General features: G+C 44.4%; 1 protein-coding gene across 4 annotated transcripts in view; it reads right to left on the bottom strand.

The window, feature by feature from the left end:
• Nucleotides 1–16,365, bottom strand: part of EVI5L (ecotropic viral integration site 5 like) — a 41,190-nt gene that overhangs the window by 17,798 nt on the left and 7,027 nt on the right. For all 4 annotated transcript variants that reach the window (XM_083184951.1, XM_083184954.1, XM_083184953.1 and 1 more), the window contains exons 4-8: nucleotides 16,066–16,290; nucleotides 15,283–15,357; nucleotides 14,932–15,057; nucleotides 9,859–10,002; nucleotides 9,676–9,765 (exon numbers count right to left, since the gene is read on the bottom strand). In XM_083184951.1, the coding sequence (XP_083041077.1) occupies nucleotides 9,676–9,765; nucleotides 9,859–10,002; nucleotides 14,932–15,057; nucleotides 15,283–15,357; nucleotides 16,066–16,290 (660 nt within the window). The remainder of the gene's footprint in view (nucleotides 1–9,675; nucleotides 9,766–9,858; nucleotides 10,003–14,931; nucleotides 15,058–15,282; nucleotides 15,358–16,065; nucleotides 16,291–16,365) is intronic.

The raw sequence follows: 16,365 nt of genomic DNA, 5'->3' as shown, positions 1-16,365 counted from the left end.
CGCCATTCCGGTCTGGAGTAGCGTGCAGAGCGGTCACCGTGCCTATCTGCCGTGATACTGACCTGATTCTTGCTAATACTTACCTGATCCTTGCAAATACCTTACCTGATCACTTGATCACTGCTTGTAGCGTGCTGGACGCTTCCTGGATCTGACTTCCTGAGACTTCCTGCTGCTGCTGCAGTGTGATAGAGAGATAGAGAGAGAGAGATAGAGAGAGATAGTGACAGAGAGAGCTATATTTTGTGTCTGCTACCCCCCCTTTTTGGGGGTGCAGGGGTTTTTTATATATAAATAACTGTCGCTGCTGCTGCAGTGTCATAGTGATAGATAGTGATAGATAGTGAGAGATAGTGATAGATAGTAATAGATAGTGAGAGATAGAGAGATTTGTGTCTGCTACCCCCCTTTTTTGGGGGTGCAGGTTTTTTTTTTATATATATAACTGTCAGTGCTGCTGCTGCAGTGTCATAGTGATAGATAGTGATAGATAGTGAGAGATAGAGAGATAGAGAGAGATAGTGACAGAGAGTGATAGAGAGTGTATATTTTGTGTCTGCTACCCCCCCTTTTTGGGGGTGCAGGTTTTTTTTTATACATATAACTGTCAGTGCTGCTGCTGCAGTGTGATAGATAGTGATAGATAGTGATAGATAGTGAGAGATAGTGACAGAGAGTGATAGAGAGTGTATATTTTGTGTCTGCTACCCCCGCCTTTTGTGCTGATCACTATATCTGAGGTGATCAGCAACTTTTTGGGGGTGCAGAGGTTTTTTTTTTTTATATATACCTGTCAGTTGCTGCCAGTTGCACCAAAGGTTGTGCACCTGCTGCCCCTCACTGGTAATCAGTGTCGCATCACTGATCACCTTTTTTTTTTTTTTGTGGGTGCTGTGGTCTTTTTTTAATTTTTTTTTTACACACACTGTGATTTTGTGGGTGTCCTGTGGCCACTGTGCGCTGATCAGTGACGTACATCACTGATCAGCTTTTTCGGCACAGGGTTGATCTATTTTTTTTTTTTTTGATCAAATTCCTGTTGCCTTTGAGCGCTGTTCAGTGACAGACGTTACTGACCAACATCTGTGCTCAATTTTTGGTGCAGGACCTTTTTTTTTTGTTTTTTTAACCCCTTCAATTTTTTTTTTTTTTAACCCCTTCAATTTTTTTTTTTTTTAACCCCTTCATTTTTTTTTTTTGTATAAAGTATTTTTTTTGTTCTGCACTACATACACACAACACACTACATACCCCCCGGGTTGAAATAAAGTTTGTACCCCCCCCTACACTATACACGTGTTGAAACATTTCACTACCAGTAACACAAAAATAAAAATGTCATCCCAAATGTCATCCCAAATGTCATCCCAGTCATCCAGAAGAATGTATTCAGTGGAGGAGGCATATGCCATGCTTGCCTCTGATTCTGACACAGCCAGTGAGGCAAGCGGGGAATTTGAAGGATTCGTCTTAAGCTCCTCTTCCTCCTCTGGTGATGAGGGACCCCCTCAAAGACGCCCCCGTAGAGCAGCTGAGACCCCCCCCCCAATAATTGATCTCGTATGGACCCCACCACCAGACAATTTTGAGCCCCAGGTTCCTGAGTTTTTGGCCATGCCAGGAATCCAATTTGATTCCACAGGTCTCAGAGAAATTGACTTTTTCAAATTATTTTTCTCTGATGATTTTATAAATTTAATGGTGGACCAAACTAATTTATATGCCCAGCAGTTTATTGCTCAAAACCCCACGTCATCATTTGCTAGGTGGACCCCTGTAGATGCAGTAGAGATGATGACGTTTTGGGGTCTGGTGTTTCATATGGGCATAGTAAAAAAGCCACAAATTAGGCAATATTGGAGTACAGATGTTCTGTACAGCACCCCATTTTACCGTATGGCCATGACTCGGACTTGTTTTGAGGCAATCCATAAATTTATACATTACACCGATAATGCACAGTGCCCACCCAGAGATGATCCCACCTTTGACCGGCTATTCAAAGTCAGGCCGGTCATTGATCATTTCAGTGCCAAATTTGCAGAGCTATACATCCCTGAAAAATTTATTTGTATTGACGAGTCCCTTATACATTTTAAAGGAAGGGTTAAATTCCGCCAGTACCTTCCCAGTAAGAGGGCAAGGTATGGCATAAAAATGTATAAGCTGTGTGAAAGCACCACAGGGTACACCCACAAGTTTAGGGTATATGAAGGGAAGGATTCAAGAATTGAACCGCCAGAATGCCCCCCCTCCCTCGTAGGTGTTAGTGGCAAAATTGTCTGGGATTTAATGCACCCCTTCCTGGATAAGGGTTATCACCTCTATGTGGATAACTTTTACACCAGCATCCCCCTGTTTAAGGCCCTTGGTTCAAGAGGTACAGCAGCTTGCGGTACTGTGCGCAAGAACCAAAGAGGCCTCCCCAAAACGCACATTGCCCAAGTAATGAGAAGGGGTGAAAGCAGGGGAATATGCACCGAAAATATGTTGTTGGTCAAATATAAGGACAAGAGGGATGTCCTTATACTGACAACAATTCATGGAGACAGTACCACCTCCATCCCTGTACGAGGTACCAGTACCCACACCTCAAAACCAAATTGTATCCTAGATTACAATAAGTACATGGGCGGAGTGGATCTTTCAGATCAGGTACTGAAGCCGTACAGTGCCCTGCGGAAAACAAATATCTGGTACAAGAAGCTGGCCGTGTATATCATCCAGATGGCACTGTATAACGCTTACGTGCTATTCCGTTCTACCGGCCAGAGGGGGACATTTATGCACTTTCAAGAGGAAGTCATAAAGGGCCTAATATTTGGGAACCAGCAGGCAGAGGGCCCCAGTACTTCTAGTACTGGCCCCGTATTGTACCAGGGCAGCATTTTCCCAACGAAATCCCCTCCACTGCAAGAAAGGGCAGGACACAAAAAAGGTGCAAAGTTTGCTATAAAAAGGGAATAAGAAAGGAAACTATTTTCCACTGTGAAACTTGCCCCGACAAACCCGGCCTATGTATAAAGGAGTGTTTCAAAATATACCACACATCGATGGATTATTAGGTTCATCATTTCACCGTGCATCGGGGGTCTTGCTAATGCCACATAGCACCCACCATTCATTCCACCAGAATCTGAGCTGCAAAATCCAAAAATCACTCCTTCCCTTCTGAGTCCTGCCATGCACCCAACTGGTATTTTTTGGTCACATGTGAGGCATTGCCGTACTCTGGAGAAATGGGGGCACAGATTTTGGGGTGCTTTGTCTCCTTCATTCCTTGTGAAAATGAAAAATTTTGAGCCAGAAGTACATTTTTGTGTAAAAAAATGTAATTTTTCATTTTCACAGCCCAGTTGTACCAAAATTGGTGAAACCCCTGGGGGTTTGAAATGTACACTATACCCCTAGATGAATTCCCTAAGGGGTGTAGTTTGCAAAATGGGGTCACTTGTGGGGGGGTTCCACTGTATTGGTAATGCAACATAGCACCCACCATTCATTCCACCAAAATCTGTGCTGCCAAATCCAAAAATCACTCCTTCCCTTCTGAGTCCTGCCATGCGCCCAACTGGTATTTTTTGGTCACATGTGAGGCATTGCCGTACTCGGGAGAAATTGGGGCACAGATTTTGGGGTGCTTTGTCTCCTTCATTCCTTGTGAAAATGAAAAATTTTGAGCCAGAACTGCATTTTTGTGTAAAAAAATGTAATTTTTCATTTTCACAGCCCAGTTGTACCAAAATTGGTGAAACCCCTGGGGGTTTGAAATGTACACTATACCCCTAGATGAATTCCCTGAGGGGTGTAGTTTGCAAAATGGGGTCACTTGTGGGGGGGTTCCACTGTATTGGTAATGCAACATAGCACCCACCATTCATTCCACCAAAATCTGTGCTGCCAAATCCAAAAATCACTCCTTCCCTTCTGAGTCCTGCCATGCGCCCAACTGGTATTTTTTGGTCACATGTGAGGCATTGCCGTACTCGGGAGAAATTGGGGCACAGATTTTGGGGTGCTTTGTCTCCTTCATTCCTTGTGAAAATGAAAAATTTTGAGCCAGAACTGCATTTTTGTGTAAAAAAATGTAATTTTTCATTTTCACTGCCCGGTTGTATCAAAATTGGTGAAACCCCTGGGGGTTTTAAATGTACACTATACCCCGAGATGAATTCCCTGAGGGGTGTACTTTGCAAAATGGGGTGACTTGTGGGGGGGTTCCACTGTATTGGTGCTTTGGGAGTCTTGCTAATGCAACATGGCACCCACCATTCATTCCACCAAAATCTGTGCTGCCAAATCCAAAAATCACTCCTTCCCTTCTGAGTCCTGCCATGCGCCCCACTGGTATTTTTTGGTCACATGTGAGGCATTGCCGTACTCGGGAGAAATTGGGGCACAGATTTTGGGGTGCTTTGTCTCCTTCATTCCTTGTGAAAATGAAAAATTTTGAGCCAGAACTGCATGTTTGTGTAAAAAAATGTAATTTTCCATTTTCACATCCCAGTTGTACCAAAATTGGTGAAACCCCTGGGGGTTTGAAATGTACACTATACCCCTAGATGAATTCCCTGAGGGGTGTACTTTGCAAAATGGGGTGACTTGTGGGGGGGTTCCACTGTATTGGTGCTTTGGGAGTCTTGCTAATGCAACATGGCACCCACCATTCATTCCACCAAAATCTGTGCTGCCAAATCCAAAAATCACTCCTTCCCTTCTGAGTCCTGCCATGCGCCCCACTGGTATTTTTTGGTCACATGTGAGGCATTGCCGTACTCGGGAGAAATTGGGGCACAGATTTTGGGGTGCTTTGTCTCCTTCATTCCTTGTGAAAATGAAAAATTTTGAGCCAGAACTGCATGTTTGTGTAAAAAAATTTAATTTTCCATTTTCACATCCCAGTTGTACCAAAATTGGTGAAACCCCTGGGGGTTTGAAATGTACACTATACCCCTAGATGAATTCCCTGAGGGGTGTACTTTGCAAAATGGGGTGACTTGTGGGGGGGTTCCACTGTATTGGTGCTTTGGGAGTCTTGCTAATGCAACATGGCACCCACCATTCATTCCACCAAAATCTGTGCTGCCAAATCCAAAAATCACTCCTTCCCTTCTGAGTCCTGCCATGCGCCCCACTGGTATTTTTTGGTCACATGTGAGGCATTGCCGTACTCGGGAGAAATTGGGGCACAGATTTTGGGGTGCTTTGTCTCCTTCATTCCTTGTGAAAATGAAAAATTTTGAGCCAGAACTGCATGTTTGTGTAAAAAAATGTAATTTTCCATTTTCACATCCCAGTTGTACCAAAATTGGTGAAACCCCTGGGGGTTTGAAATGTACACTATACCCCTAGATGAATTCCCTGAGGGGTGTACTTTGCAAAATGGGGTGACTTGTGGGGGGGTTCCACTGTATTGGTGCTTTGGGAGTCTTGCTAATGCAACATGGCACCCACCATTCATTCCACCAAAATCTGTGCTGCCAAATCCAAAAATCACTCCTTCCCTTCTGAGTCCTGCCATGCGCCCCACTGGTATTTTTTGGTCACATGTGAGGCATTGCCGTACTCGGGAGAAATTGGGGCACAGATTTTGGGGTGCTTTGTCTCCTTCATTCCTTGTGAAAATGAAAAATTTTGAGCCAGAACTGCATGTTTGTGTAAAAAAATTTAATTTTCCATTTTCACATCCCAGTTGTACCAAAATTGGTGAAACCCCTGGGGGTTTGAAATGTACACTATACCCCTAGATGAATTCCCTGAGGGGTGTACTTTGCAAAATGGGGTGACTTGTGGGGGGGTTCCACTGTATTGGTGCTTTGGGAGTCTTGCTAATGCAACATGGCACCCACCATTCATTCCACCAAAATCTGTGCTGCCAAATCCAAAAATCACTCCTTCCCTTCTGAGTCCTGCTATGCGCCCCACTGGTATTTTTTGGTCACATGTGAGGCATTGCCGTACTCGGGAGAAATTGGGGCACAGATTTTGGGGTGCTTTGTCTCCTTCATTCCTTGTGAAAATGAAAAATTTTGAGCCAGAACTGCATGTTTGTGTAAAAAAAATGTAATTTTCCATTTTCACATCCCAGTTGTACCAAAATTGGTGAAACCCCTGGGGGTTTGAAATGTACACTATACCCCTAGATGAATTCCCTGAGGGGTGTAGATTGCAAAATGGGGTGACTTGTGGGGAAGGTTCCTAACTTTTAGCACTTATGGTGCCTAGAAACCTACATGGTGCCTAAAAAAAAATCTCATAAAAAGGAGGCTCCAAAATCAAGTAGGTGCTCCTTCTATTATGAAGCCTGTGGTTTGGTCAACGTGCACACTAGGGCCACATATAGGATATTTTTGAAAACACAAGAATTGGGGGAATCAATTTTTAGTCACATTTCTCTAGTAAAATCTACTGTATTTGTTAGAAAAATGTATTAAAATTGAAACTCTGCAAAAAAAAAGAAATTTTGAAATTTCACCTACACTTTGTTTTAATTCCTGTGAAACACCTAAAGGGTTAACAAACTTCCAAAATGCTGTTTTGAATACTGTGAGGGGTGCAGTTTTTGAAATGGCATCATTTATGGGGGTGTCTCACATACAAGTCCCTCAAAGTCACATCAGAACTGAACTGGTCCCTAAAAAAATCAGTGTTTGAAATTTTCTTGAAAATTTGAGAATTTGCTAGTCATATTTGAAGCCTCCTAGTGTCCAAAAAAATGAAAAGGGGGTTGAAATAATGATGGCAACATAAAGTAGACATATGGTCTATGTTAGTTATTAACTATTTTGAGTGGTATGATTATTTGTCTCACAAGCAGAAAATTTAACATTTTGCATATTGCTAAATTTTCCATTTTTTCACGATATTTTGGTATTTTTCACAAAAAAACACAGACTGTATCGACCAAAATTTACCACTAACTTGAAGTACAATGTGTCACGAGAAAACAATCTCAAAATCACTGGGATAAGTAAAAGCAAAAAAAAGTTATCCCCACTTAAGTGAGACATGTCAGATTTGAAAAAAAGGGCTCTGTCATGAAGGCACAAACTGGCTCTGTCATGAAGGGGTTAAGGAATTAGAACAGACCTATGAAGGTCACAGGGAGAGATTCAATCCTATATTTGTCTATAACTATGTCCAAGCTTTTGCAGTGAATGTGGGTATTACTGTATGTAGTTGGAGGAACAGCTGCGAGTAAACGATGTAACATGATAAAATCAGCTTAAGCTGTGTACACACGGCCGCGATATGGGCTATAATAGCTGGAAATATGGTCGCTGGCAACCATATTGCCAGTTATGGGAGTGTGCCCCGGTGATAAATCGCTGGGTGCGCGCTCCCGTTTTCAGCCCCATTCTAATTGCTGGTCGCAGGAGCTTGCTCCTGCGACCAGCGGATTACCTCGCTGATTGCGACCTAGCTGATTACCTCTGCGGCACCGCCCGGCAGAGGTTCCCTTTCATCAGTGACCATCTCTGGTCGCTGATGAAAAGGAGAGACTGAGCAATATATCTCCCTTAAGAAGACAGGGCCTGATTAAAAGCTTTCAGGTGCCTTAAGGTGCATACACACGGGGGGAGATACATTGCTCAGCAATTTATTGCTAGCAATATGTTGCTGAGCAATATATTGCTCAGTGTGTACACGGCTTTAGGCTGATACACATGTAGCTCCTCCCCTTGTAATGCTGCTAAACACCTGTGTATGGGGACTCAGGGACTCGTCAGTCATACTGCCCATGTGCATGTAACACAGGTTATATAATTGCATGTAGGATGTAATGCTTGTGGCGTGGAAAGGAGACTAAGGGGGGTATTCAATGTCAGGGGCACGGCTGTCGAGCAAGCTCGACAGCCGTGCCCCTGTCCCGTTCTCGTTTTGCTCGCCTGGAGCTCGGCAGTCGGGATTCAATGTCCCGGCCGCCGAGCGGCGAGAAGGGGGCGTGGCCGCGAGTTGATGACGAAAATAGACGAGCTCCGGCCAGGAGCTCGCCTATTTCCGGCTTTTCTCGGCAGAACGAGCCCGACAGCTTGTGCTGTCGGGCTCGTTCTGCGCAAAACCCCCGTTCAATGCTGTCAGGGAAGACAGCATTGAATAGGGCCCCGCAGCCATCTCCCCCGTCAGGAGATGGCTGCAGGAGCACACCTAACATTGAATACCCCCCTATGGGCGAGATTTAATGCCGCCCGAGTCCAGCGGCAGTGCGAGATGTCCGCCGAACTCGGACGTTTTTAAAAGGGGAATTAACTTATAAGGCAAAACCATGCCTTGTAAGTTAATTCCCCTTTAAAAAAAACGTCAGAGTTCGGCGGACATCTCGCACTGCCGCTGGACTCGGGCGGCATTAAATCTTGCCCTTTGGCTTTTGGCTGGTGCTGTAGCACAATGTATTTAAAGTAATGGTTCCATCAGTAAGTTACTTTGGCACAGCCATCCGGGAGTCACCCGGGAGTCAGATCTTTACCCCCCACAGTACATTGGGAACTGCGATAGATAACAGGCATGGAATAAATTAGGGCTTAATTAGCAGCCTAATCAGCATATTGGTTAATCAGGCATTTTAAGTAGGGTCTCATCATGAAAGAGAATAATGATGAGAAGTCCGTTGTTACACTGCGCAGCCTACTTGTGCAGTCAATAGTCCTTCTAAGAGTGCCATGATGGCGTGATTCAGTAACACCGAGCACCGTGATTCAGTAGCACCCCCCCCCTGGACTGGTTGGGATGGGTGGCTCTAGTGTGGCAAGCTCTTACATTTTATTAACACTTAGCACATTTTTTTTCCCCACTAACACTATTTCTTTAATATTTTAATAAAAAAATGTTTTTTCTTTTTTTCTCTCTCTCTCTCACTTTCTATACAAAGCTTCGGCTTCCTATCACTAATATTTATTAACACTATAGTATCTCACTGGCATGCTGCTCTGGGCTTTCTAGCTTATGCTAGTTTTTTGGGGTGCCACACCCTGCACCTAGATATAGTGTTAGGGACCCCCAATATACAGAGAAGCCTAGACGATGGCTTGGAGGTTTATCATACATTTGCGCAAGTATATGTGACCAATATCTCTGAATTCTATTATCATGTAGTGTTCAAGATTGGTTGCTAACACCATTCAGTGAGCTGGGAGAAACCTTGTCTTTGTTTACTTACACAAAAAGGAACTGCACAGGTTTCTAAAAGGTGCAGGGTGCTAGAACGAACACTACTTATTAAAAGTGTACAAACCATTACCTTTTCAAACCCAGAATTCCATCTGAGAGGCATTTTGGGTACAACGCCTCCCAGACCCATAGGTTCTGTGTAGCCATCACAACAAGAGATTGTACAAAAATATAAAGGGGGGGGTGGGGGGGGGGGGCAAATATTTCTAATATCAGTACTACGGTAGGCTTTACCAGACTGGTGGTGCTATAGCCCAATCTAACTTATGGGTGCTTGGTCTAATAAGCAGAGATGTGCAAGTTTGGATTTATTTGGTTCTTCTGAAGAAATTATCGCATGTTCTGATTGGCTATCTGCTGTCACGTGTTTGCGATAGCCAATAAGTTATCGCTTTGAGATCTGAGTAAAAGCGAACCTACACAGCTCTACTAAAAATTGTTGTAAAAGATTTTTATTTGTTTATATATTTCCATTATATAAACAAAAACATCAATACAAAATCTTACCTGCGACATCCCTTCCATGTCCAACTGCATCAGCTCAGTCTGGTTTACGGTCAGCAGGGCCATTCCCACCCGGAATATGACCTCCAGTCCCTGTAATGTGACACAGAGTCAGCAAAAAGAATCCTAGAACTCTGCACTGGACAAACTGATCCCTTCTGTCCAGGGACCACGGCTGCCACTCACCTCATAAATGAAGATGTCAAAGACGCGAGTGGCCACAGGTAAGGGGAACGTTGTGAGGAACAGGGTTAGGAACCAGGAAGAGGCATACATAGACGTGTGGAAGCAGTGAGAGCGGAAATGGAGATTTAACTCAGGGAGCTGGTCCTGTAAAACACACAGTACAGCAACTGCGTCAGTGAGGACATAACTGGAATCTGTACTGGAACATGTATCACCGCCATAAGGGCCACTGCTACAGGGGCATCCGAGGACCACGGTCAGCTATCTCTGTATAATCAGAAGCAACAGTCTGATATAAAACACAAAAAATATTTCATACACAACAGGTGCAGTATAGGAAATACAGTTATGTCAAGCATGGAGTGTTCCTTCCAGCCAGTCCTTAGTAACGGTGATATGAGGGATGATTGACACCTAGGACATATCATTTCCGCAATCAGTGCATTATCAAAAAAATACAAGTAATAAAAAAGAAATACAGAAGGATGGAGCATAATAAAAAGGGCCTGAACATCCCTGATCCTATGCGATACAAGCTGTAAGATCTGGGAGGTATACTCTGGGGAACGGCCATCAGTCAGCTATACAAGGTATGGTAGAAGAGAGATACACAGATGTTCGATGGTAATTCTATCACCTATAGATCAGTGATATCCAACTGAAATGTGTGGCGTTAGTATCCATTTCAGTGGCGCACCAATGAAGTTGGCTGCTGTAGGGGACACCAGGAGGGGAGCAGGAATGTGCTCTGCACTGTGCACTGCTCCTTTCCCATTGTAGCAGCTACTCCTCTCCTCCTCTCCCTGCAGCAGCAGTGAAAACAAGACTCGCCCTCATATCAAAATGTAAGTGGCACTTTTGGGGGCATTGCTTAAGGGCCACTACTAATGGCATTATGTGGGGCCATATTGTGTGGCATCATGTGTCATGGGCATTACGGGTGTAATGGGCCTTACAGTTTGTGGCATCATGTATAATGGGCATTACAGTGTGTGGCATCATGTATAATGGGCATTACAATGTGTGGCATCATGTTTAATGGGCACTATGGTGTGCAGCATCACGTTTAATGGGCCTTGCTGTGTGTGGCATAAAGTGTAATGGGCATTTGGGTGGGCAGCATAACTTGTAATGGCCATTATGGTGTACGACATAATGTGTAATGGGCATTACAGTGTGCTGAATCATATGTAAGGGGCATTGCGGTGTGTGGCATAATGTGTAATGGGCATTACGGTGTGTGGTATAATGTGTAATGGGCATTATGGTGGGCAGCATAATTTGTAATGGGCGTTATGGTATACAACAAAGTGCAATGGGCATTACAGTGTGCTGCATCATGTGTAAGGGGCATTACGGTTTGTGGCATAATATGTAATGGGCTTTACGGTGTGCGGCATTATGTGTAATGGGCACTATAGTGTGTAACATTATGTGTAATGGGCACTATAGTGTGTAACATTATGTGTAATGGGCACCGCAGTGTGTAATGACACAATTTTTTTACCTTTGGTACTTGTTGCCAACTGTCACTCACTGCATCCCTGTCACCCTCTACCTCTGCTGCACCCACTGCTATATATATATATATATATATATATATATATATATATATATATATATATATATATATATATATATATATATATATATATATATATATATATATATATATATATATATATATATACATACACATACATACACACACACACACACACACACACATATTTTTTAAACAATTTGGAAACCCCTCTCTAAAAATCCTGCGTTTGCCCCTGCATTTGCAGTTAAACAATGGACAAACTCCCTCAGAGGGCTACAACAACCTGCAAGTAATAACAGCAACCTAATGCTTACAGTGTGATATGTAACAGTGCTCAATCTCCGCGGTAACATACTGGCAGAATTATATGAAACTAAACACAACCCGAGCACTATCCATTCAGAGAATTCCATCTTACATGGGAAAGATCAACTCTTGGCCAATTAGTAAATTATAACATTGCAGCGATTGAAGTAATTACAGGATTAGGTTTCCAAGGATAGACCAGCACGTAGCTAATTAGTACATTGTAATGTTTAGAATGATAGAACAACTCTTGGCCAATCAAAGCATTAGGTACTTGTGTAATAGCACGGCGCCTGGCTACTCTACGTTTTCAGCAAAGCCCAACGGCTGCCTAGTGTAGTTAGTGTAGTGACTCTGTGGCAGCCCAACGGCTGCCTAGCGTAGTGAACATACGGACTCTGCGGCAGCCCAGCTTTGTCCCCGGCGTCCATGGCACGCCTAGTGAGCACCTCTCATACAGCGCGGGTTACCGCCAGATCCCCTGCGCTGGCGGACACCGGCGGAGAGGGGATCATGCGGGCGCCGGCAGAGAGGCGAACCACCTGTCTGAGACGCAGGTGCAGCTCAGACGCTCCTGCGTCTCAGTAATTATTGCGGCAGGGTACGGGGAGATGGGGTTAGGGGGTTCGGTCGCACGTTTGTCTCCTGCATAAAGGGGGTATGCGGGCGCAAGTGCGTCTTATGCACAATAAAGGAGGCATTTGCCAGTGCTTCATGTTACATACTGACAAATGCCTCCTTTTTAAACCCCCACTATCCACACAAGCCCGAAGCGTGGCAAGTCCAGGGAGCCCCGCGAGAGGACGAGTTATGCGTCCTCCCGATTTGTTCATACTCCCACTATCCATGTCGGCGTGGAGTTGATTCTATAAAGTGTGGCGAGCACAGCGAGCCCGAAAGCGTGGCGAGCCCCGCGTGGGGATGCGGAATACATGTGAAGTAATCCGCTGCGCTCGCCACACTTTATAAAATCAACTCCACGCCAATGTGGATAGTGGGGGTATAAACAAGTTGGTAGGACGCGTAACGCGTCCCCTCGCCACGCTTCGGGCTGGTGTTGATAATGGGGGTGTTTCAGGAACACATTCACACCAGCCATATCATACATCTGAGACAGTAATGACAACATGTGTTCTACAGCCATTACGCAGTCACTTCACCTCTGACTGACTACAGTAACTGCGTAACGCTGACTGACTACGCTTGCCGTGAGAACAGTACGCCGAATCTGTCAGATACGCTGACTACGCTGGGCGCACAAACACTACGCTGATTCTGCCAGCGCCGCTACGCTAACTACGTAATGAGCGCCGTGATATTACACAAGTACCAAGCAATATATATACAACAAACACCAACCTGTATCCAATCAGATTATTTCAGGTTTACTCATAGCCAGTTAGCACATTATAGCATTAAAGGGGTAGATTAACTCATTGCCTGTAACTACATTATAGCATTACAGGGATAGACCAGCTCATAGCCAGTAACCATATGATGGCCCTTTTTCAGATCTGATTGCAGTACAAATTTGTTCTCAAACTGGGCAAAACTATTTGCACTGCAGGTGGGGCAGATGTAACATGTGCAGAGTTAGATTTGTGTGAGTTATTTTGTTTCTGTGCAGGATAAATACTGGCTGCTTTATTTTTACACTGTAATTTAGATTTCAGTTTCAACACACCCAACCCAAATCTAACTCTCTCTGCACATGTTACATCTGCCCCACCTGCAGTGCACATGGTTTTGCCCATTTTGAGAACAAATTTGTACTGCGATCAGATCTAAATAAGGGCCGATATTATTACAGGGATAAACTTATAGCCAATCAGAGCTTTGTAACGTTTCAAGGCCAGAAAAACCTGTAGCCAATGTGAGCATTTCAATTTCCATGACTCAATAGTAAAAAAGTGCACTCTCGTGCCGACTAATGTTCCGAACACACTAATCGATATGCGACACCTCCAAATGAACAATTTGTGGGCTAAACTCTAAATTATATTGTTAATGATATCCTTCAGTGATGTCACCGACCCGCGCCGAACATGCAGTCATGGACGATATTGTCAGATGTTATTGTTAACAAACCGCGGGAGCACGCATCCTCAATGATATAGTGGGTACACACTGATATCAATGATATTGTTATTGTGTATATTGTTAACACAAATCATAAAGCTACTGTAAATTGGCTATATTTACTATGTAGCTATCAGGCTTTCTTAACCCTTTGATTGCCAAAGTTGATGTGACAAATGTGCAAAATATCGGCAAAAAAAATGGTAGCGCAATTTTTGGGTGAAATATTTATAACTGAACTTCAAATAACTGACTTCAGATCATTTGCCGGCAATAACTAGAGCGATTTATATTCCTCAACTACAACGGCATTTTTAGTGGATATTTGGCACATCTTTCACAGCAACATTGGCCCTCTAAGGGTTAAGGTATATAATGACGGTCTCATCGACAAAATTACCAAATACACCAGATGGATGAACACAAACATATTAATAATTATTAAAAACCATTGTCAATGCCACAGTCACTTGATGCATGAACATTTATTTTATCACGCTACCAGCGCAATAGACAGCGGACCTTATTCTGGTTCACACGCCGCGATGCGTGTGATTTAAAGCCCGGCCTGCATTGGCATTGCCACCCACCCCTCTTCGCATGGCCAATTCACCCGCACGGCTGCGAATGAATGTTTTGTATAAACATCCATTTGCAGCCTAGAGGGTGAGGACCACATCATTTGATGGTCGCGACCATCGAATGATGTGGAATGTGCACGCAAAACTAAGACCCATTCTCAGGTGCCTTAGCTTGGCATGCACCCTGTGAGAGGACAAGACGGGCAGCTGACATCCGGTGATGTCAGCCGCCTGCCCCTGACACCCGTGTCATCGGGAAATTACCATGAGAATGCCCAGCGTTTTTATGGGAATGCCCATGACACTGGGCGTTCCCATGGGCGAATCCCCTGGACCGCTGCCCCCCCACCCGCACTGTTGTGTGCAAGAGCCCGGTGAACAATCTATTCCCCGTTCGCTCACACAGCTTATGCCCCGTTCGCTCACACAGCTTATGCACATGCCTATGGTCCCACGTGCAGGGGACCGAACCAACCAGAATAACCTCCAGATGTTGAGCACAGATGTTGTAGCCGTTCCCAGCAATGTGACAAGGTCAGGCGTAAGAAGGATGAGGCTTACCTGTAACATGTACTCCAGCTGGTATATACACAGACCTAGCTCTGCCATGCTGGGCTTAAACAGCTCCCGCAGCCGGTACTCCTGCATTAGCCGGACAAAGACACAGAAGGCCTCCTCCTCTGGCATCTGAAGAGGAAAAGGGCGATGCACATGGGAGAAATGATGGATGGGTCACTCATAGCGCTCTCTGAAGAAGAGAGCTGTGGAGATATAAAGTCTAATAAATATATATGTTTCTCTCTATCACCTTTATACCGGTCACAGAAACCTGAGGTGGCTTCTGCAATGATTTACTGGAGCTTATACCTATATTTCCATCACTGGGAAAGCAGAGGAAGTAACAGATCTCACCTGCATTAGGAGGAGTCCCACGATGAAGGCACTGCCCTGACAGTAACCTACCTCCCGGTCTATCAGGGAGTAGGCCTGTGGGGAAAGCAGAACACACGGGTCTGTATATACAGCTCAGCCACCTACTGGTTATCAACATAGCACTTCTCCCTGCTAATGAAAAATGACCCTCACCCAATGTCTGCCCCTTACAGCAGACAGTTTTTGAGGATGCTAGTGCAGGCGGCGGAAAATTTTCTAGTTACGCCACTGAGTGGGTGACAGGGAGAGGCAGAGGATGACCGGGGCAGCAGTGGTGCACTGCACCTGCTGCACCAAAGTTGGCTCCACACCTGCTGCTAACCACGGCATCCATGATATGCCTTTTACTTATACTTTATTCTCCCTTTCCTCTATATGTTCTCATGCTCACAAAAATACTGGAATTCTATTACCATTTTTATTTCATCTAAGGTGTAAAATGATTCATTTTGGTTTGGAACTAAAGGTGGCCATACACACGCAGATTTATCTTTAGATCTGGCTGGTTTGAACAAAAACATGGTAAGGGATGAGAGCAAATGACCGTTGACCATTTGCTTGGAAATGCTGGAAAACTGCCAAACTGTCACTCATCCATAACCAGGTTTTTGTTCCAACCAGCCAGATCTCAAGATAAATCTTACTAGTGTATGGGCACCTTAAAATCGGTTCATTTATTTATAACTTGGAAATCCTGGAAAATGTTCCCACCCCACATATCCGGAGTGCTATTTGGTCTCCACAGCGGCCTCCTTTCCTTACTTTCATGACGTTAAACAGTCCCTCCTGTCCCAGGCTGTCTTGGCCCCGGAAGAAGTCATGCTCAGGGTAGGTGCGAGCTATGTCCCGCCGAATCAGCTTCTCACATGGTGAAGACATCCGGAGGAGATCAGCATATTGCTTCTTCACTGGCATGTCTGTGGCATTACACAGCATTTGCCATACCATGACTCTAAAGGGATGAGGGATCCCTTTACGGATCAGTTCCTGCATTGTGGACATGGAAGTATAAGTTATATTCATGGTAAGAAATGGGCAGGTTGTGCTAAAGCAGTACAATAA

The sequence above is a fragment of the Crinia signifera genome, chromosome 4 (genome assembly GCF_055691185.1).
Source record: "Crinia signifera chromosome 4, ASM5569118v1, whole genome shotgun sequence".
Classification (NCBI taxonomy): Eukaryota; Metazoa; Chordata; class Amphibia; order Anura; family Myobatrachidae; genus Crinia; species Crinia signifera.
This window is presented reverse-complemented; position numbering and strand designations above follow the sequence as displayed.